Raw genomic sequence first — 24,595 nt, 5'->3', positions numbered from 1 at the left:
GCCTTTTGTTTTTTTTTCCGAATAATCAGTGCCGCCAGCTATAGTATGCAACACTGATCAGTGTATTGTGATAGAGGGGAAGTCTCGCCGCCGTCATAATACAATACAACAGCCAGAAGTATTCCCTAATCCACATCGATTGTGTGGATGGGTGAATCTCATCATTGTTTTTTCATTCAACCTGCTGATTAAATGAAAAAAAAATGATCTATGTATGGACTGCCTAAGTATATTTATTTATTTAATTTAATATTTTGTAAAAAAAAAAAACCTAATAAATTATCAAATAAAAGAAAGTATATTTATTTAATTATTACAGGTACTTATATAGCACTGTCAATTTACACAGCACTTTACAAAGTACAGTTCTGAATACACTGCACAATTTCTGAAGCCATGGGCATCATCAGCATACTCCATGTGTACAATGCTGAAGGTGGTAGCTTCCAGATATCCATCAATTTTTTTACTTAATTAAAACAAACCTGTGCTGTCTTTAACAATTATACCAGTGCTTTCAAATAGCTGACAGTATACACTGTTGTACATATCTTCATTCCATTTCATTCTCAACCCCCCTACCCAATCCTTTCAGATTTCAGGGCACTGTCAGTAATTATTCAGTAATCAGAATGGTGCTGATGAAGCAGCATCACAAAAATATAGGTAATTCAACTGCTTGTGGATACTCAAAATCCTTCAGGAAATTTTTATGTGCAAGCACGTGCTTCTGCGAAAGGATTCTGCTTCAGTGGTTGCTGTAATATCTTGTGTCACTGACTGTAGCATCATTTTAAAGGTCATAAAAAATTGAGCACATATCCGAAAAAATATGTACATTTTATATATATAATACTATCTGATATAAAAATGTGGTGACTTTTCATAAAAGCATAAAATGTGTTCCTACTTCTTTTTGCCTTTAAAACACATAGAAAAAATATATTTTTGAGGGACTTGATATAAAAAAAATAGCATAACTAAAAAGTCAGCATTCATGCATGTGTTTTGTGTATAAAGCTGTTGCTTTTGGGGCAAATTTTCCTAAGGTACTTTTTTCTGATTGAGTGTTCTTGAGACATTTTCTCTTAGAACTGAATGTTGTTCATATACTATATGTTGCCTTCAGTACTGGTAACATTCAACAAAGAAATCATTATGACAACATATATAGTTAAATAGTTAATCATGCTGACAAAAAAGTAAAAGCCCATCTAGCTCAGCCAATAGAATAATACAAGCCAATAGAAAACCTCCACATACACAATCCTATACTTACAGGTAATCCAGAGGAAGGGTCTCGTTTATACTTACATTCTTACAAAGCTGTGAAAGTGACATTCACTAAACATTCACTGCAAATGAATCAATCACTGCAATTGAAAACACATGCAACAGAAAGATACACAAACAGTGAATAATTTGTTAATGTCGAATTAACTGCTTTATAAATATGGCCTTTATGTCTTTAAAAAAAGTCAAAATTGAACAGTTAAGTTCATTAGCCTATTATTTATAGCTAAAATACTTTATTGTATCTTTTTCTTTTTTTTCCAGACTGCAGGCACTCTTATTATAGAAGATGCTACAACATCTGGTGTTTACAGCTGCATTGCATCCAATAAAATAGGAACAGAGAGAAGAGATATAAGTTTTTTGGTTTCAGGTATGTGCTGATCTTGAAAATGATCTGATAAAAACAAAATCAGGCAACTCTCATTCATGATTTCATACCATACTAAATATATTTAACAAAACTATTCTTTTACCTTCCCTGTTTATTAAAATGTTAATTCCATTGCCCTTCTTCTTCCTATAGCTGTACATAGATGACATTATATATGCAAAATAAAGCAGAAACGTATCAGTGGGTTAAAACAGAAGTCTATAAAACAGCTAACTACACAGTTAAAGAGAAACAAAGTAATCTCTGCAAATAAGCCTTTTAATACCTACCTGTCCTACTTCCAGTGCCCCCCCCCCCTCTGTGTTGTGAAGGAAAGTTTGCTAAAAGTTCCATAACTTCCAGGTGTGTAAAATGCCTGCCCACTCCCCCGCCCTACTTCCCCACTGCCCTCTGTGGTTCCTTCCACTGGCCCCTACATATTTATTCCTAAAACTCCAGAGCATAGTAGGAGATGTCTGCGTCCAACACTTACAGTGTTTTAAAGCCTCAACATTCTTCAGCAAACTTTCCTTTTCAGCGATTCGCAGTTCAGAGAGAGCAGAAAGGAAAGGTAATTATGAAATGTTTTCTTTGTAGGGACGCCTTTGTATCCTTTTTTAAAAATACCAGTTTTACCTTTCAAAAAATGTACAAGTTGGCCAGGGTGTTTAACCACTTCAATACCGGGCACTTATACCCCCTTCCTGCCCAGGCCAATTGCAGCTTTCAGCGCTGTTGCATTTTGAATGACAATTGCGCGATCATGCAACACTGTACCCATATGACATTTTTATAATTTTTTTTTTCGCACAAATAGAGCTTTCTTTTGGTAAGGTTGAGGTTTTTTTTTTTTTGCTAAATAAAACAAAAAACACCTGAAACTTGTGAAAAAACCGCACTTTTCTTCATTTCTGTTCTACAATTTTGCAAATAAATAACATTTCATCATAAATTTAGGTCAAAATATATTCTGCTACATTTTTTTGGTGAAAATAATAATAATAATTTAATTTGTATTTTTTTTTTCAAATGATTCTATTTTTTTTATTTTTTATTAAATTTTGTTTTTTCAGCACACTGTGACCAAAGCAATACAATGTTACCATAGTAACATTGAACTACTCTGGGCAAGTTTTTTGGTGAAAATAATAATAATAATTGAATTTGTATTTTTTTTTTCAAATGATTCTATTTTTTTTATTTTTTATTACATTTTTTATTTTTTTTTATTTTTCAGCACACTGTGACCAAAGCAATACAATGTTACCATAGTAACATTGAACTAATCTGGGCAAGTTATCAGGATTTTTTTTTTTAACACATTATGATTGCTAATACCAATGTATTTCATTGATATTTGCAATCATTGTTACTGAATGAAACAGATTCATTCAGTCTTTTGTTGTGATTAGCTGTGATTGGGCAAAGCTGATCACATGATACAGATGGGCTTTGATTGGCCCTGTCTGTATCATGTGACTACCTTGACCAGTCACAGCTAACAACATAATTGTATACAATGGATGGCATGACAGGAAGCCATCCATTGTATACAATTGACATGTGATCTGCTGTGGTTGGTCACAGCGGTCACCTGACACTTGCAACGGGCCGGTGTAGTGATATGTGATCGGCTGTGTCCCGTAGACACAGCCGGTGATAGATCGCGCTGCTGCACGGCCCTGAGCGGCTCATTTTGACAGAACATCACGTCCAGTCACAATAGCGAGTGTTCTGCCCAGCCGTCAATCTGCTATAGGCCAGGCGGGAAGTTGTTAAAGTGTTGGTAAACTCCAAATCTATGTAAATACTTTTTTGTGAATCTGCTGCAAAGTTTCTTACTTTGAGATTCTGCCAGTAACAGCACTTCCTCTTGCAAGCTGGCAACGTTAACCACTTCCAGACCGGACACTTTTACCCCCTTCCTGACCAGGGCAATTTTCAGCTTTCAGCGCTATCACACTTTGAATGACAATTGCGCGGTCATGCAACACTGTACCCAAATGAATTTTTTACCATTTTTTGAGACAGATAAAGCTTTATTTTGGTGGTATTATTTGCTGTGTAAATTAAAAAGTCCAAAAATTTTGAAAAGTGTTTTTTTTATAAAATTTTGCAAATAAATAATATTTCATCATAAATCTTTGCCAAGATTTATTCCGTTATCTTTTTAGTAAAAAAAAAAAATCCAAATTAGTTTATAACTAGAGATGAGCGAATCGAACCAGGCGAAGTGGAATTCGATTTCAGGAAAAATTTGATTCGCGTCGAATCCGAATATTAGCCTACTTTGGGTGCGCGAATCGGATTTTTCCCGATCAGCCGGCAAAAGTGTCCCTGCAGAGAGCTCCGCTATTTCTGACAGTTCTCTGACAGTTCCTTCACATGTACAGCGGTTGAAACATTGTATCTATTTGTTTCCATTTAGGATACAGATGTTTTTATTCGGAAACAGATACAATGTTTCAACCGCTGTAAATGTGAAAGTCAGAGAACTGTCAGAAATAGAGGAACTCTGCAGATACACTTTTTGCCGGTTTGGAATTATTCTTATTTTCATCCTACTTCTTCTTCTTCATCCTCATACTCAGAAGAAGAAGAAGAGGATGAGGATGAATAAGAAGAAGAAGAAGTAGGATGAAAATAAGAAGAATTCCAAGCCGGCAAAAAGTGTATCTGCAGAGCTCCTCTAAGTGTATCTGCAGAATAGAGGAGCTCTGCAGATACACTTTTTGCCGGCTTGGAATTCTTCTTATTTTCATCCTACTTCTTCTTCTTCTTCCTCTTCATCCTCATCCTCATCCTCTTCTTCTTCTTCTGAGGATGAGGATGAAGAAGAAGAAGAAGAAGAAGTAGGATGAAAATAAGAAGAATTCCAAGCCGGCAAAAAGTGTATCTGCAGAGCTCCTCTATTCTGCAGATACACTTAGAGGAGCTCTGCAGATACACTTTTTGCCGGCTTGGAATTCTTCTTATTTTCATCCTACTTCTTCTTCTTCCTCTTCATCCTCATCCTCTTCTTCTTCTGAGGATGAGGATGAAGAAGAAGAAGAAGTAGGATGAAAATAAGAAGAATTCCAAGCCGGCAAAAAGTGTATCTGCAGAGCTCCTCTAAGTGTATCTGCAGAATAGAGGAGCTCTGCAGATACACTTTTTGCCGGCTTGGAATTCTTCTTATTTTCATCCTACTTCTTCTTCTTCTTCTTCTTCCTCTTCATCCTCATCCTCTTCTTCTTCTTCTGAGGATGAGGATGAAGAAGAAGAAGAAGTAGGATGAAAATAAGAAGAATTCCAAGCCGGCAAAAAGTGTATCTGCTGAGCTCCTCTATTCTGCAGATACACTTAGAGGAGCTCTGCAGATACACTTTTTGCCGGCTTGGAATTCTTCTTATTTTCATCCTACTTCTTCTTCTTCTTCTTCATCCTCATCCTCAGAAGAAGAAGAAGAGGATAAGGATGAGGATGAAGAAGAAGAAGAAGTAGGATGAAAATAAGTAGAATTCCAAGCCGGCAAAAAGTGTATCTGCAGAGCTCCGCTAAGTGTATCTGCAGAGCTCCGCTATTTCTGACAGTTCTGTGACATTCCCTCCATACAGCGGTTGAAACATTGTATCTATTTGTTTCCATTTATGGAAACAAATAGATACAATGTTTCAACCGCTGTATGGAGGGAATGTCACAGAACTGTCAGAAATAGCCTATTTCTGACAGTTCTGTGACATTCACTCCATACAGCGGTTTCAACCGCTGTATGGAGGGAATGTCACAGAACTGTCAGAAATAGCCTATCTTCTCCTTCTCCTTCTCCTTCTCCTTCTTCTCATCCTTCTCCTTCTTCTCATCCTTCTTCTCATCCTTCTCATCCTTCTTCTCATCCTTCTCCTTCTTCTTATTCTTCTCCTTCTTCTCATCCTTCTTCTTCTTCTCATCCTTCTTCTCATCCTTCTCCTTCTTCTCATCCTTCTTCTCATCCTTCTCCTTCTTCTCATCCTTCTTCTCATCCTTCTTCTCATCCTTCTCCTTCTTCTCATCCTTCTCCTTATTCTCATCCTTCTCCTTCTTCTCATCCTTCTCCTTCTTCTCATCCTTCTCCTTCTCCATCTTCTCATCCTTCTCCTTCTCCTTCTTCTCATCCTTCTCCTTCTCCTTCTTCTCATCCTTCTCCTTCTTCTCATCCTTCTCCTTCTCCTTCTTCTCATCCTTCTCCTTCTTCTCATCCTTCTCCTTCTCCTTCTTCTCATCCTTCTCCTTCTTCTCATCCTTCTCCTTCTCCATCTTCTCATCCTTCTCCTTCTTCTCATCCTTCTCCTTCTCCTTCTTCTCATCCTTCTCCTTCTTCTCATCCTTCTCCTTCTCCTTCTTCTCATCCTTCTCCTTCTTCTCATCCTTCTCCTTCTCCTTCTTCTCATCCTTCTCCTTCTTCTCATCCTTCTCCTTCTCCTTGTCCTTCCTCATCTCCAAGGGCATTTAAATTAAAGGTACAGTGTTCTGCACTAATTTAAAGGCTCTCTGAAGCCTAGAAACCCTTTTAATAAGTTAAATTCGTAGCGAATTAATTCGCATCGAATCAAATTTCTTCCTCAAATTCGGCGAATCAGCCGAATCGAATTTTTGAATAATTCGCTCATCTCTATTTATAACCAAAAATTATAATTTTTAAACATTTTTTTTTACATTTGTATTTTATTTTTTTATATTATTATTTTTTATTTATTTATTTTTTTTACATACTGTCACCCTAGCAGTACAGTGTCACCATGGTGACACTGTACTACTTGGGGGGGGTGATGAAGATTTTTTTTTTTTTTTTTACACATTGCTTTTACACCCATATAGGATGTAAAAGCAATCATTTCTCTTTCTCTCTGTGTGCATTCTTGTACTCATTGAGAAGTACTGAGTGAGCTGTGATTGGTCACAGCTTGTCACATGATACAAGCCTGTTGTGAATAGGCTTGTACCATGTGACCTCTGTGATCATTCACAGATTTCACACGCAGTAAGCAATGATGTCACAAGTTACATCTTGCTTACTACTTTGCATGTGATCACTGATTGGCCAATCAGTGATCACATGATCGGGACCTCGTACAGAGGTCCCGTCCGACGATCGGTGTTTCACTGTGTCCGGAGGACACAGCGGGCACCGTATCGCGGTGCTGCACGCTCCCAGGGAGCGCGCACAAACAGGGTGCGGGGAGGCCATTTATAAACGGCAACCTGACCCTGCACTGCCACCGTCCGGCCGTTTATATGCAACGGACGGTCGGGAAGTGGTTAAGGCATTGCCATGCAATTAGCAGCGGAGTTGTCAACCTGCTATGTATGTTCCTTCATCTGGCCACTGGGCTGCCTATCAGGTTTGCATATGTTTCTTACAGACTTGTTAGGCAACCCAATGGCCAACCAAAGGAGGTTGCACGGCAGGCTAGAATTGCTGCTAATTGCAGAGCAGTGGTGCTTGACATCTCCAGGTATCTAAATAGATTCACAAAAATAAATTGTTTAGGAAAACTGCATACAGTAAAACACATTATATATAGATTTTAGGGTTTACATACAGCAGGGACAATTGACTAAGCAATATTTTACCGTATCCGAGTATATGATAAAATAATAGTTCATTTTGGGCCAGCTTGCCCAATCGAACTATGTCCCTCACTAACATGTGAGGCCGCTGGATGTGCTGTATAAATGGTATGTAGCTGTGGCTACATACAGCATACCGCACTGTGTACCGGGAGCAAGCCAAGACTTCCAGTCTTATTCCCGGAACACACAAGAGTCTATCACAGTGGCGCTCAGCCATTCAGAGTAATCAATGTATTCTATCAATGAATATGAAGCTTGCTCTGATTGGCTGAGTCAGAAAGGTGGGCTGATGATGTCACAACCTCGCACTCAAAGGAAGCTTTGTATACATTGGTAGACTACATTGCTTTCTCTAAATGGCTGAGCACCACTGTGATGACTCTACTGTGTTCCAGATATGAGACTGGAAGTCTCAGCTCGCTCCTGGAACACAGTGCAGTATGCTGTATGTAGCCGCAGCTTACATACAGTTTATACCGCACATCCAGCGGCCTCACAGGTTAGTGAGGGTTAGTGTAAAGTATATCAAAAGGTGGAGATCAGCTTTAAAAGGGCCACTCTTGATCTTTTCCTCCTCCTTTTCTGCATTGCTTTAAATTCCAGAAGATTGGATTCAAAGGGCTCCATTGACTGTGATATGTAGTCTCCCAGCCTCCAGAGACAATGCTGAAATCTAGCTGCCACCTGACCCAGCTTGCATTCCCCCCCCTTTTTTTTTTATAAACCAACCCCTGACCCCCTAAACCGGGTCTGACTGTTCCCATACTTATCACATACTTGTTGTAAGCCTGGAACACTACTTAATTACCACAGGCATTTATTTATTTATTTATTTATTTATTTATGTATCTCCGTCTGTGAATTGACTTTAACAACTTTCTATGTGGTATTTACCAAGCGTTTTTGCTGTTTGCGGTAAATACCGCATACAAGCAATAACGAATTCACATTTTCAGCATCCCGTGCGATATGTGGTCAGTTCCAGCATCTACCAGAAACTGAAATATCAGTTCTGCGTGGTCTGATCTTTCAAGCAGACCTTCTTTGCTTATAGCTCCCAAATGTCCTTCATTTAGAGCAACCATTCCTCTTTTGGAACTGAATGTCTTTGTTCACTGTTTTCCTCAGTTGTCCCGCTATGGGTATAAAAAAAAAAGAGGTCAGCTCGCAGATCTCCCTTTTTTGTGTACCTATAGGAAATGATTTATTAACGGTAAACAGTCTTTTCACTTTAATAAGTACACCAGGTGGCGCCATCTACACCTACAAAGTCATGTGAAAAAAATTTTTGGGAATAAAATGTATGTATGTGCAAAAAATATATAGAGTAGGGAAGCAGCTCTTAACAGAGTATGAATACTCTTTGCATATCAATAATTAAATAAAAGCCATAGAAGTTTATTTAGCAAACCAAAAAGAGGAACGATTGAGGAATTACAAATAGTGTAAACAAAAAAACATTTTTGCACAGAATACCCAATCATGTAAGAATAAAAAGCACCATTTTTACTTGCACATGATTGGATGATGGAAGTCAGCAGAGCTTCACCTTATTCACTAAGCTCTGGGGAAAATCCCTTGCAAAGTGAAAAGTCTAATCCCTTAAAACTATCAATGAGTGCATTGTAAAAAAAACATCATTGTGAAATGTGAACACAAATATATAAACGCTGCAACTCAAAACATTTCAGAATGTCCATATAAAACTTTTGATTGTCCTTTCAAAATATCAGCAATCAACCATGCACCCAAAACCTGTGTTCAATGCGATAAAGAATCATTTTTCACCAGCAACGTGCTGTAAAATGAAAGGCTTACCAGATCCAATCACAATCCGCGCTTGTCATATGATCAGAGCAAGTAATGAAGGAAGAAGACATCACCAGGATCTCCAGATCTAGTTCCAATTCAGGCATATCATGTAAACCAGGCAATGTTATAAAGGAGGTAAACCTCACCAGGATATCCTTCTCAGACTCATAGCTTAACAAGTGCCACTCCAGGCACTGGATATTGGCACAATACAAAGAACCGCAGCACTGACACTCTGACTGACAGGGCCGGCCTGCGTTCCACGAACGGACTCCAGAACACCGGAAGTGATGCTCAGTGGGGTCCAGAAGTGACAACAACGGCCAGGCCTCAATGCATTTCGCAGAATCGCATCATCAGGAAGCTGTGAATATCCAGTGCCTGGAGTGGCACTTGAGTCTATGAGTCTGGGAAGGAGATCCTGGTGAGATTTGCCTCCTTTATAACATTTACATGATATGAATTATATCTGGAGATTCTGGTGATGTCTGCATCCTTCATTACTTGATCTGATCATATGATAAGTGCGGATTGTGATAGGATCTGGTAAGTCTTTCATTTTACCATTTCATTTTATTATCGCATTGGACACAGGTTTTGGGTGCATGGTTGGATTGCCAATATTTTGAAAGGGCAATCAAAAGTTTTATATGGACATTCTGAAATGTTTTGAGTTGCAGTGTTTATATATTTGTGTTCACATTTTCACAATGATGTTTTTTTTCAAAGCAATAATTGATAGTTTTAAGGGATTAGACTTTTCACTTTGCAAGGGATTTTCCCCAGAGCTTAGTGAATAAGGTGAAGCTCTGCTGACTTCCATCATCCAATCATGTGCAAGTAAAAATGGTGCTTTTTATTCTTACACATGATTGGGTATTCTTTGCAAAAATGTTTTTTGTTTACACTATTTATAATTCCTCAATCGTTCCTCTTTTTGGTTTGATAAATAAACTTCTATGTCTAATTTCACTATTTAACAATTGAAAGTGGTACACAGCACTAAACCTTTTATCAACCTCCAAATGATAGAATATGTTGTTCTGGGAAGCCAATGTAAAGAAAATAGTGGTGACAAAAGCATTTCTGGATAAAATTTTATGTATTCATTCTTTATAATCATGGAGGGAGTTGCAGGAGTGCATCATTTGCCTACATGTTTTAGTTACATTTCTGAGATGACAAGGAGGGATTTCTTTAAGAGGTATGCCTATAGTAGATAACATGTTGTTCAGGCTATTTTCAGTTTCTGCCCAACTCAAGTACTAAGCTTTTTTATTTTTTTCTAAAAAAAAAAAAAGTGATAGAATAAAGCAAGGGTCACGTCTCTCACATTGTCATGTTTTTCTAGTGAACACTTCTAGTTGAAGGTCTCTCCTTTGAGTCAAAATTGCTGCTTTCCGCTGGATATTGATGTTTTGACTGCCTTGCTTTACCCCTGTGTGTGCTCCAGGACATAGCCTTGTAGGTGGCCATGCAACTGCCTGTTTATAGTTGCTGTCTAACTGTAGTAGAAGTGGACATTCACAATGGGATAGGTATTCCAAACATGCCTGAATTGTTCACCTTCAGAAACATTTCAGCTAGGATGACAGTCAAGTCCATGGGACCGAATAACCTGTAAGCTGTCCATTCTTGTGCATTTGCTGGCACACAGCATGACTGAGGGTGTGTTTGCAATTGCCTAGGGTGAAACAGGAACAGCACAAGCTTATCTCCTTGGCTTCCCAATGTCACTAAACAGCGTTTTATTTTGAGATTCCTGGTGGTGCTTGGCAAAGATAAACAGCATCTTCCATCAGGAAACCTGGGAGCTATTTCCACAGGAAGTCTCAAATCACTTAAGTAAATACAACCATTTTACATTATTGCAGCCGTGCAGCTAAGCATCACATTGATCTCCGGGTTTAGGTGTAATAAGCCAGAGCGTTCTTTCTTTCCTTTTTTTTTTTTTTACCTTCTTCGATCCAAAAATGTTCCCACTCTGTTTCAGCAACTGTTCAGAACGAAGTGTGACTTACTTATGACATCAAGGAAATGTTGTAAGAACCTGAAATCCCACATAAAAGAACATTTTGTTCAGTATTATATTTATATATTTATTCAGTATATATATATTTATTATATTTATATTATTTAAAATCGTGGTATGTCACATACAGTCTGTTTTCTTCTAAGAATACTTTATTCATTATTGCTAAAGAGAAAATTAGGAAACAAATTTTAGTTGTAATTCTTGTTCATTTTGTTCATCATCAAAAGAGGGTAACTTCATTGAATTGTTCATATATTAATATAAACCTGATTCCTAGCAAACTTGATAATGAGTCTATGATTAATTTGTATACCTAAATAAATGGTATTTTCTTTAGAAAGTTTTTATTTGGTAGACTTAAAAAAAAACACTGTTTTTTTATATGTTTTAAAAAAATGTTTTCCTCTCATTTTTAAATGTATTTATTAGTACTGTTTTAAAGCTGTCATTGTATCTGATATTCTTAAATGTATGGCACTGAGGATGGATTTATTTAGAACACTGTTTTGGCAAAAGCCATGCCAAAGGTATCCAAATGTGCTAAATTCTATTTTAATTCATTAACTTTGTATTTTTTTAATTAATTGTGTCAGACACATACAGTCCTACAATAGTAGATGCCATGGCAGTCTGAAGGTGTTAGTGTTCATTTGATGTCTAAAGGCTTATTATGTATGGAGCCTCCAGCTTGCATGCCATCACTTTGTCACAGCTGACATTGTGATCACATGATCAGGAGTTGGTGTGATTAGTTCCCAATCATCAGTGGAATCTGGAGCTGCCAGTAAAAGCCAGGAATAGAAGCCAACATCAATAGGCAGTTACTAAGTTGCAGTTTTCCACTAAACCATTTGTGATAAATATGATCTTAGCTTATTTTTTTACCTAAATTAAGCTGTTTATGATTTCTCCAGATGTTGCAAATGGATTTCACATAACCCTGGACAAGGTACCAAAAGAAGGCGACAACATGACATTAACTTGCTCAGTTAACAAATACTTGTACACCAACATAAGCTGGGTTCTGCGCAGGCGAGTTGGGAATCGTACAATTGACCACAGCATCAGCAAACAAAGAAGTGCTACCACAACAGAATACTCAACCATTCTAACAGTGACTGTCCATAATGCCACCCAGGCTGACTCAGGGGTATATGAGTGCAGAGCCACAAACACATACAGTGGAGACACAGTTTCACAAAGCAAAGAGATTTTTATCACAGGAGAGCATCTGGCTAGAAGAACACATTTTTCACGGACCTCAAAACAAAGAAGAAAACATTATGCAACAGAAAGCAGAGCAGCCCACTAAGATGACTCTAATCATTATTATGAAAGATTGTGATGTTAAAAATGAAGGTACTGAATATGCTTCCAGAAAGGATTTCAGATGTCTTGCTCATCTACATTCTCATACTAACTCTATTGTATAGGAAGCTATCAATCTTCCTGAGATACACAGTTGAAGGATAATGTCTCCAAAGACTAATCTTCAAATTCTTCAAGCTATAAGTGCACTCAGGATTCTGCGAATATTTTTGGCCTATATCTGAATATATTGTATCTGAGTATACTACTAAGGAAGATGCTATTTTTTAAATCTAGTTGTATACTGTGCATCTAGATTTAAGGGAACCAGGTCCACTGGACACAGAAAAATGGCCAACGCTGCAGACATACACAATCTATACTAAAAAAAAGGATGAATGAAAGGTTAAGTCATATTTAAAAACTTTGGAGACCTGTAAGACACAGTATATAATTCAGTAATGATCAAAATTGTGCAAAAGCACGAAATGAATGAAGCAAACGTAGCTGAAAGTGCACCTGTGCCCAGGCTATGGACATTACATTATTTGCATATATATACAATTCCTTAGTGACCTCTCTAGCTGCTTGTACAGTGAAGTCATTTCTTCTTAAATACCCTCAAAGAACACAACAAAAATAGATTCCTGTTTTAGTTTGTTTTTAACACTTGCTGTGTGTTTTCATTAGAGGACAGACAGGCTGCCAAAATCTGCTTTCATAGAAAAAAAGAAGATATTTCAGTTCCTGTGTTGTGAACTTTGAAAATTAATTTCTCCAAAATACTTATAGATACAGAGATGGATGAGGGCTTGAGCTGGATGAGAATGAGTTTATGGCTTATTCAGAATATGTAAATAATTTAGTGAGCACAATCTAGGCACAGGTTCACTTTAATTTTTATGAAATATTATTCTTTAAAAAGAAACATTTTGGTGTCCAGAAAATTAACATTCACTATTTTGCTTGGTAGCTATAATGCACCTTATTGACTGAGCTGCTATATATATATATATATGTCAGTGCAAAAATATATATCATGCAAGTGAGTGTGTCAGGCAAATATCTGCCAGAGAATTCATTAAGACGAAGACATAGAAGATGTTTTTTTAGTTTAAATGTTTATGAAATTGCACCAGAAAATAATTATCAATTAGGTTCCCAGAAAACCATTAACATACAAGTAAAGTAAAATACATCTGCATCCATCCTTAGCAGAAGCAGTATTTTCTATGTGTTAAATGGCTTAAAGAAAATTCTAATAACAATGGGTATTGCTTTTATTTCTAAAATTTAAAATTTCTCTTGAAGTATCATAAAAGTAGTTGCACTGTCAAGTCTATGAAACATAAATTTTTGTTATATATCTATTAGTGGTTTGGGGTAGGATATCTATTTATCAGAGGCCTTTAGTTGTGTGAGCACGGGAACCTTCTTAAATGCATAGGCAACACATTTTTCTTGCCGCCTTACTCACTGAAATACTATGTAGCTACCATATCAGTCATCATCTTCTGTAGCAGTTCCATTTTATTTAAGCCTTATTCACCCTATATATTTTTATCGCAAGTGTTTAAAACTTTTTTTATTTTAATAATTATGTATACGCACATCATTTGGAAGGTTCTTCAGTATATCTTTTAAAAAGATTGATCAAATTCATTACAGAGTTGTGCCTGCTATCTGGACACAGGGGAGGCAACAATATAGAGAGTTGTATCAGTATTTAAAGGGGTTTTCCAGGTTCAGATAACTATTTATAGATGTGATTCTATGCCTAGAATAAATATACTTTAAATTAACTTCCTCCTTATCTGCAATGTCAGAGGTGTTTGCTATAACCATCCCTGGTTATAACACGGCTGTGTCCTGTATGTGTGTTAGATCCCCCCTTTACCCAACCTGACCCCTACATGTTCTCTACATATTTGTTTAAAATATACACTAGTTGAATAACCTTGTTGTAGATTTCAATTTTATCCTCTCATGACCATCTAAATAGTCGTATCGTAAAGCAACAATCGTAATACAGTGGTCATGCTTTCAAATCTTACCATAATACCATATCACTATGTATATAAAATTGTAATATATTTTGTACATTTCAGACAGCAAGAGTCCTAAAAATACTTGGAAAATGTTTTTCAAATAGATACCTTCCCACTGACAAGTAGACCTGAATAATAAACAGAGGTAGTTAACTGGGGGGGATTGGCTTCTTTCAGTCCTTTCATTGAAAGTACAGATGGTGTCACTCATAATCAGGTGTGAAACTGGAAAACCTCTTCAAGCTATCAAATAGTTAAAATATCACAATATGGGTGCCTCAGTTTTGTGGTGTCTACAGGTACACATACAGGGCAAGCCCACCCCTACATGGAATTTCCGTTCTGATTGTACACTGGCAGAATCTGTTGCCTATCAAGTTTTTCATCATTTGGCTTCTGATGCTCCATCGAGGCCAAACAAGGCTGATGTGCTCCTTTTATTGTTTCTCTAAAATAAGTGGAGCTAAAAACACGTAGGATTTCATAGCAATGGTAACTTTCCTTCATAGTGTCCTTTGTCGACTAGTAAAAAGAGAAACTCGGGAAGACTTTCCACATCTGAAATTCCTGCGACATATACAAAGCTTGAGGGTCAGATATTGCTCTGACATCCTCTGTAACCTGGAAAACCATTGGTGTAGGCTTAGCTTTCAACTGAAAACTAGGCAATGGATAATTGTTTTTCCTTATAAAAAAACAGCTGAATATGTATTTCATTTTACTAACTTCTTGCAGTTCTTTCCAGTTTTCAAAGCCAATAAATGGTTTCTGACTCTGGATACCAATTATCAGATTAAACTAGCCTTGAAACAGTGGTGCTAACATTGTACAGCTATAGCCAAAGCTGAAACAGGCTCATCATTAAAACACAAAGCAAAATATAAGAAGATGCCCTTAGCAACAAAGTATATTTTAGCACGTTCCTAACCTGCCTTGACAGGTGGAATGGCATTGTTTGCAAAGAGCAACACCAAGCTTTTTTGCTTGAGTTTTATAATCACCTCCCTAACTCTTGTCACAGTAGCCAGATAACAGTAACCATGCTCTTCCCATACACACCTGCAGATTGAGAATTTGAGAACGTTTGATTAGTGTCTATAGCTATACCTAGGTAGGTAAGTTTGTCTATAATGTACATAAACTGGTTTTGTGCAGCGTTCATTTAGACTCTGCATGATTATTATTATTGTACTGTAAAAAAGACAACAGATATTTAATAAAATAATAACCTATACTTTTGTATGTGTTGAACAAACTGTACATAGTTTTTGTTTTAATATGTTAATATAAAGTTTAATTAAAGATTAAATAATTGTAAGGAATGCACTGATGTATAGGCTTAAAACTATGCATGCTGTTTATTGTTCACCAAGAGGGCTTTAGAGGCATTCCTGTCTCATTTAGTCACATTAGTGTAATTACTGGATACTGCCTCTGTAGATATTGTCTGTATTTCCTCTGTGCTTTTTTTTTTTTTTTTTTTAAAGTGACTCTCTCATGAGAAAGGTATGGCGGCTGCCACTACTGACCTCTCCTTTGAGAAAAGTTTGCTGGCTGTCCTGCTGATGCTTAGGCTCTAATTTTTCCCGCGTCTATGACCTGGAACTAGTATAAAGACTAGAAATTCCAGCACTTTTCAAACACTCTTTTAAAGCATGTTTGTTCTGAATATGTAACTCAAAAGTATTAAAGCCAGGCATAGACAGGTAACTAGCACTTTCAGGGGAAGCAATGGCAGCCTCCGTACTTTTCACACTTTAATGAACTGAAAAGGCAACTCTCATGTGCAAAGTGTAGTAATTCCAGATTTCCCCTTTAATCATCTTGTTACAGTGATAGGAAATTATTGCTGTGGTTGCTATGGGTAAGGCCAGGCATACATAAGCCAATCTCTCACTGAGAATACTGGGCGGTTAGGGATTTGCTTGTACTTATTTGGATTACCTCACTGCAAAGATTTACCATGAGTTATTATTCAGCTTGGCCAATGTTCAGATGCAGCTTACAAGCAGAAAAGGGACTCTTTCCCTCTACCACTAAACGTTTGCAGAGATTTTGCAACAAGTTGGAGATTCTCCACAAGAGATGCTATGTTCATTCATTATTTCTCAGGCATCATTTTCTAAAAGCTGTACTGAAATCTATCTGCCCATTTTCCATGAGATATGTTTAAATTATTTGTCCAGTATCAATAGACTATGCACAAATACATCTTAACAGTTGCCATAGGGCATATTGAAATTAATTTGACCATTTGCAAATATCCTTTCATGTAAGGCCACAATCACTGTACGCTATGTGCATTGATTTTTACTATTTTTATTTGCATATGTAGGCTGTGGAGGTAATTAGTACATACTAGCTTGGGATGTCAGTCAATACTAGTAGTAATGGCTGACAAGAATTAATGGTCTTGGGTTTGTTTCTTTCAAACAGCCATTTCAGCTTGATACTTGGGCCAAAAATCATCGGTCAATTCTTCAGGATTTTCGGCCTATGTATAAAGTTGTCTTAGAACCAGTCTTAAACCTGGCTTCTGTTGAACAGGCATGCTGGAAACCCAGCATCCGAGAAGCCAATCGCTGCCAGTGCTGAACAGTGTAATCTGGCGGGAGGGGGGCAGTCCCCCTATCAGAACACAAAGGCACAGCGGGGGATATCACTGCACTAACACCACTTGTGTTAGTATGGTGATTTCTCCATTTTTTTTTCATTCAGTCTGTTGGGTTGAACGGAAAAAAAAACAACTTGTATTAGGCTTTAGACATGTTTCAGTGGAATATTCATCTTTGAGACCTGTAATATTCAAATGATTCAGCAAGCTTGGTTATCCAGATTGGAAAATCAAATTGTAGGAATGAACACTGTGATTCCACAGCCTATAGGGAGAGGAGTCAAACTGAATATTTAAAAATTTGTCCTACCTTTACTGTACAGAACATTACAGTATTAGCCCAGGTTCACACTGAATGTGGCTTTGAAATTGTGCTACTTCAGATGAAGTAGTGCAATTTCAAAGCCTCCGGGCAGTGTGATTCCATGTGTGGCTTGCTGACATCTGTGTGACTTCTTTCAAAGATGTCAATGCAAGTCACACATGAAATTGCCAAAAATAGTGCAGGGACCTTTTTCAATCCTTTTTCTTTTTAACGATTCATAAAACACAAATAGGGTGCGACTGGTCATGCAATTTTGAACTTTCAAATTGCATGACAGATCACATTGGTGTGAATGGGGTCTTACCATGGATAGGTTGCTCATACAAACACAAGCAGTAACAAAAGTGACATTTATATGGCTAGAGCATGTGGTGAAGATTTTGGTTGGCATTGTTCTCAATGTTCAACTCAACAATACTGTAAGAATGTTTACAGAGATAAAACAGTTGCCAGGCAGCAGTAAGTCACTAATAGTTTGGCAGGTAGACAATCAAAAATCAGACTAGCTAATTAGATGGCTTGGCCATCTAAAAAGCTATTCCACAAACAATGACAGGTCTTATCCAAAATGTTGACAGTCACTGCAAACATAGACTGCTGATCAGTGCATTCAAAACATTTCTAACCCAAGCATATGATACCCAATCAGAGCTCTAAAGCATCTACATTCCTAAACCATCATTGTAGTTAATCAAAGAGCTGGAATTTTCATGTGTGTAAATACATATATATATATATATATATACAGTATATCTATCTATATATATATATATATATATATATATATATATATATATATATATATATATATCTCCACAGCCATACCTCTATCTGACTTTTCCTCTATAGTGTTACTGAGATAGAAAACTAGGCAGTTGATTGTCAAAATGATGTAGCACTACAACATTTAGGCTTCTTCAGTCTAAATCATTTGGGAATCTATAAATATCCCATATATAGCTTTGTTTTTAGATTGATTTAGTTAAGGCAGTGATCCAAAATAAACAAGTCCTTAAATAGAATATTTGTGGAAAGGGGACAGGAAGAATAGGATTGACAGAAAACAGAAACAGCATAGACATACAAGATGGAATTCTACAGAAAACTGCAGACATGGGGCATGACTTAATGTTTTCCCAGTTTATTAAAATAAACTAGTTTGTCATCCAGAATTTATGAACAAAATATGTAGCAAGGGTGAAAGTATGAATTGGCGCACGTATGTATTTTCTTTGTATGGTAAAATATATTTTCTCTACAGTATCCATGCACAGGGAAATTGTTTCTTTAAAAGCCAGGCTAACAGATGTACAGTAATATGTCAGACACATATACTGGAGCTCAACAACTGGCCACTTTAATCATTAGGCAAACACACAAAACAGCCTGGTATTATCATAATGCTTCTTCCAACTTCACTTTTAACATGAACAATTGGACATTGTTGACAGGCATGTTTGGACACTGAGTCTGACAATGAGCAAGTTAAGCCTCGTACACATGATAAGAATATCAGTTTTTTTTTTTTGTTTTGTTTTTTTTGCATTCTAGTCTTATATTGAAAATGAAGAGGTTACTAAAGTTACGAAAATTCTTGCACGACAGAATACAGTTATGTAATGTATTGCATTGTATTGTAATGAATTCTTTGGTTTCTAAGCATGTGTAGTTTTGGTCTTCCGAATTCTTTAAAGACAAATACTGTACTGAATAAATGAAAATCGTTTGTTCTGGTATCGTATGACAAACTTTTTTGTGTTTATCCCTTCGGATAATTTTGCATGAACTGTCGTGATTGGCTCTTGAAAGCTGTGTATTAACGATCTGATTATTCTCCTGATTTTCTGATCATGTGTACTAGGCATTAACCTCTAAAAGTAGTCAGTTCATTCAGTGGCCATTGTGTGTTAATCAGTTGCACACACAGGCACTGTCACTGTTATCCAAACAATTGCACTCATTTATATCAGTCTTTCATACCAATGTGTGGGTACTGGAATATTATACCAATAGCTTGCTGTGTCCAAAAAGAAAGTGATTGCAAACCTGATTTTTTTTTTATTACTCTTGTAAAACTTAAAAGAAAGCTTATGTGATTACATACTATGTGAAATCGTGGAAGGATTCTGCTAGTTGAATGTGTCTCGTTAAGATTTGAAGTGCCTAGTCATACATACTGTGTTACCTATTGCCAAAATAGTTAGGGAAATGTGAAGGATTTCGGCATGGTGACTTTCTGATATGGGTGCTATAGAATGTTAGGCAGCAAAGGTTACTTACTAAAGCTAGTGCAGAGGAACAACAGGGAAGTTGCAATTAACATCCAATAGGATCATTCCCTTCCTTTCTAATTTGTACTACTGAAAACTGGAATCTAATTGGTCAATATGGGCAACACTTCCAGTTCCCTGCAAGGGAAAAATAAATTGTTGCTCTTAGCTACCCATTTGATGTTTGTGTGTCTTAAACTGATTTTATTATAAACATGAAAAGTTTTTTATTTGTATGCTTTTAATGGCCTTTTTTTGTTCTTTGCACTAGGTTTGATAAATTTCCTCTACTGTTATAATGCCTAGGTAATTAAAACTTTTCATTGACACTAAGAATACTTTGAAATGCTGGTGCAAATGTTTTGGAAAAGAAACTGTTCACAAGGGTAATTTCAAAAACAAAATGCTGTGATTTTTTTTTTTGTCATATTTACATAGGCCTACGCAAACAATTAAAATTCAACCCAAAACTACTAATTCTCCTTCCATTGAAGGGTAAAATGGACAGGCATTTTGTAAGATTTTACTTAATTTTTTAAAAACACTGGCAACATCCAATATTGTGAAGTTCCTCTTGTGGACTTCTTTTCTTTCTGCTGGGGCTAATCAGAAACAGGTCTTTTCTATGGACTAAGTATGGTATGTCCCAAATCTTCCAAGGAAAGGTAACAGTTTGAGCATTGAAGGCACTGGTAGGAAACTTAAAGTGTTTCTAAACCCAAACATTTAATAGTATTATGATGGTCCCTCGTACTAATAAGTTATCCCTACAAGCCCTTTATTTATTTCTTATTTTCAACAGCAACACTAAGATACCTGTTGATCGTGCCAGAAGCCTGCTCTGTCTGTACAGGTATGACAACAAAAACCTCAACGTAATGCCTGGTTTACTGTTGTCATGCAGTCCTGCATGCTCCCTGAATCAGTCTACAGGATGCCACACCAATGTACAGAGTTCTGTACACAATTGCAGACAGCCCATGCAACCATGCCTTACAGCCTTGCCTTGCTTTAAATTCAACGAAGCTCCTTAGTGTCATTTTTAGCTTCTGCTCCTAAGCCCTCTGAGTTTGGGGAGCAAGAAAGATTATAGAGGTCACGTGACCACCACTAAACAGTATATTTGGGCACTTTATGTAATGAAAGGTGACAGAATGATATTGCCCTTTTAATGCTAAGGCTTTACAGATGCTTTCAAAGACACCTGCAATCAGATCAATGCAGTGATTGTTATTGTAGACCTGTTTCATAAAATGTTAGTTATTTGGCTGTCTCAGGCTTCAAAACATTCTAGGTCACTAACCCAGTCAGTATTCCTAATTAATATCTTCTCCCAGTCAGTTATTCAAATTAATAAAGCCAGAGAATCACCACGGCAAATGAGTTAATATACTGAAAGAAAAGAGGCTGTTCACTTAGCAAAGTAAATGTTAGTAAACAAAGTGAAGCTCTGTTGAATACCCATGAACCCTGTTTTTTTTTTATTTGCACATGATTGGGTATTCAAGGTGAACTATATTTCACGTTATTTACTAATATTCAGTTTGTAAAATAAACAGCATCTACTTATTTAGTGCATTACACCCCAGGCAGCCATTTAGCAATGATAGCCTGCATATGGGGTGCAAATAGCCCAAAATATCTAAAAACACTCTACCTCTTCATCATTCACTAAAAATATATTAATAGTTTTGGATGGAATTCTGCTTTAAAAATGTTTTGATTTTTTCTTTTTAGGTTTTGTACCATTACCCTTCAAACACGTTTTTAATTTTCAGAGGTAAATTAAAAACTCATTGCAAAATAGTGTATTACACTCATAGTACTGTATACTATAAATAGTATAGAATACAGAATGGCCAAAAATAAATTCAAATTTGAGTTCAATAGCAACATTAATGACCCATGAAGCTTACACTGTGAACTGGAAGAAAATGTTCCAATAAATTAATACAGCTGTTAATATTCATTCTATATAAACTCATAAGACAATATATAACTTATTTAAAGTCAGGTTTTGGAAAATACTTATTTATACATTGATAATGGTCTTAAGATATATACATTAACATTGTTATATGTCTAACCTACTTATTTCAGGGTCTTTATCTTGCAGTCCAACATATATATTGTATATATTTTCATACTTTAAGATGGCATTTTAATAAATGTTGAAAATTGTATTAACAGTTCATAGAACTTTCCTATTTTTTCACATGTCCATTGATTTGATATGTTTATTGGTTTTGTAATCTGGTTTTTCTTTTAAAAAAAAGATTAAATTTGGATGATTATTATTAAAAGTTATGGACTGGTTTCCTGTTGTACTTCAGAATAAATAATCTATTATTCATTATACAATGGGTTTTTTGTGATGAAGGAGGTCAGGCGCCATTGACCTGTACCCATAGGTGGTTTAAAGAGAAAAAAAACACAGAAATAGTAACCACATAACACGTTTATATTTGTACAGAGTTTCAACAATATGACAACAAATTCTGGTTGGGAACCTGCAAAGCTGTTTCCTCCTTTAATTTTTTAGACCAAGGTCCCACGTCTGGCCTGGGGTTTCACGTGGGAATTGCCTTTGTCAATGGTACAAGTAAACAATGGCATTTCCTCTAGATTCAAGTTTTGTGCAGGATAAATATGTTGGGGAAGAATCAATAAAGTAGAAGCTGTCAAGTGACAATGAACAGTGTCTTTGTCGATATTGGTTGTTATATGCTAGATCACCTCTTTTTCATTTCCTAGTGGCCTAACAAACAATGTATCAGAATTAGCTTGCACTAAAAGAAATAGTAAAAACAATATTGAGGAAGTTGTACAGTACAACTCAGTACAATCAGGTTATTGTTTGCTGGGAACCAAGAAATCCTCAACTTTGAAGTACATTTCCACCTTAAAGCCGAACTGCAGTCAGCCATAAAATATTAGCAGTACATGGTGCCTCCCCTACCTCCTTAAATAGCAAGGTTTAAATGCTTGTTTAATTTCGGAGAGGTTTAGAGTAGAGGAATACTTACCTTATTCCTCACTTCACCGGCAGCTGGCAATCCTTTCCTTTCTCTTCCACTCCAGCAAAGAGCACCATTACTAAAGAACAGGATCTATACCTACCTTTCTGTTGGCCAATGTATTGAAACTTTTTTGCAACTCTGGCCACAGCAGTTATTCAATACATTCATCCAGCTGTTTGTATAAGCCACTGGGGGGAACCACAATGTGTGGTGGAGGTAATACATGTTCAACCCACTGGAAGTGTCTAACACCTGCTGCGACCAGGAGGGAGCAAAGCAGCACCGTTTCAACATATGGACTTTCATTCTGTAATACCAACACTCTAGTAACAACACAAACAATAGTTATTTTTGACAATCACGTTTAAGCTTACTTTCATATTGTAAGTACTGCCTGTCTGCTGGTCATCTCTTTCCACAACTTCCTGGATTCCCTGCATGCTTTGCAACTTCTCCTCTGCTGTTTACTTTCAATTCCTAAGGATGACATATCCCATTGCACTGTGCTGTCATTCCTGTACTGACTCTGCCTAACTTGTGAAGCTCCTCCTCTCAGCACCTCTGTAATTCAGAAGGGAGTATCTGTGAAATAGCAGTACCTATCAATAGAACTCAGTGAATGTGTGTCACAAGAATCAAGGAAATAAATATGTGGGATCTTCACAAAGTAAGTTTTCAAACTTCAAGATTATTCATAATATTAGGAGTAGGCTAGAAATAATGTATTTATATATGGCAGGTACTTACATAGCGCCATCAATTTACACAGCTCTTTACATATATTTATTGTAGATTCACATTATTCCCTGTCCCCAAGGAGCTTACTATCTAAGGTCCCTAACTCACATTCACACATACACGTACTTGGACCAATTTCAACAGGAGCCAATCGACCTACAATTATGTCTTTGGAGTATGGGAGGAAACCAGTGAACCCGGAGGTAACCCATGCAAGCACAGGGAGGACATGCAAATGCCAGGCAGGTAGTGCTGTTGTTTTGATGCAAACTGACGATCCTAGTGTTGCCAGGCAGAAGTGCAAACCGCTTAGCCACTGTGCTAATGAAAAACATTGTGAAAATGAATACAAGATTTTAGATTTTGACTATTTGACTTTAGGGAGGGCCTTTTTTTGTTTTACAGGAAGTTCTTTGAGTACAAGGAACCCTGTGGTGACAAGGTAACTTCAACCCTCATTAACCAGCATTGTGTTCATTCGATATTTGACCTTGAAAATGGGCTCAGGATTCTTCCAAACTTTGGCTCTCTCGTTTAGCGACCAGGAACCGATCTGTAGCTAATTTCTGTTGGCATGGGAAAAGGCCCCCAGTCTGCATGGTGTTGAAGGGTCATACTTGCATCCTTTGGAACAATTATATGGAACAGTGTTTGGAAAAGACCAAACATTCTGGATCAAAACGTGGTCAACTTTGGGCAAGGCCACCAAATATGTAACACATCACCACGCTGACAACCCCATCTAAAACATCAATCACTGTGGGTCAGGGAAGCATGAGCTATTCAAGCTTGTACCCAATACCATCAAATGAGAACTTTGTATAGCATTTCCGGAATGAAAGTATTAATGGGACATTTTGCTATTCTAGAGCAGATTTTACTCTAGTACTCCCAGTTCTAGACATATGAAATAGATGATTGGGACCCCTAATTGTTTAAAGTGGAGAATAGCAGAGATATAAGTCTAGGGAATCTCTGAGATTTGTAAATGGGAGCTATGAATTTTTGCTAAGAGATGAGATCAAATGTCTGAGTTGGAGGTCATGAAAATGTTTCATATTAGGCGCTTCATTATACAAGGTTAGAAAATTATGTATGTGAGTGAAGCCATTTATGTATGTAAGCCAATTATGTATGTGAGTGAAGTCCTCTATTTTCCCACATGCT

General features: G+C 36.9%; 1 protein-coding gene across 1 annotated transcript in view; it reads left to right on the top strand.

Moving 5' to 3' along the window:
- The window catches only part of FLT1 (fms related receptor tyrosine kinase 1), an 85,473-nt gene extending 72,924 nt beyond the window's left edge, over positions 1 to 12,549 (top strand). The window contains exons 12-13 of the mRNA XM_089685842.1: positions 1,558 to 1,666; positions 12,020 to 12,549. Coding sequence (XP_089541968.1) covers positions 1,558 to 1,666; positions 12,020 to 12,417 — 507 coding nt within the window. The 3' untranslated portion in view covers positions 12,418 to 12,549. The remainder of the gene's footprint in view (positions 1 to 1,557; positions 1,667 to 12,019) is intronic.
- The last annotated feature ends 12,046 nt before the right edge of the window (positions 12,550 to 24,595 follow it).

This window comes from Staurois parvus, unplaced genomic scaffold, assembly GCF_062004578.1.
Source record: "Staurois parvus isolate SC_StPar_1 unplaced genomic scaffold, SC_StPar_1.0 ptg000387l, whole genome shotgun sequence".
Classification (NCBI taxonomy): Eukaryota; Metazoa; Chordata; class Amphibia; order Anura; family Ranidae; genus Staurois; species Staurois parvus.
This window is presented reverse-complemented; position numbering and strand designations above follow the sequence as displayed.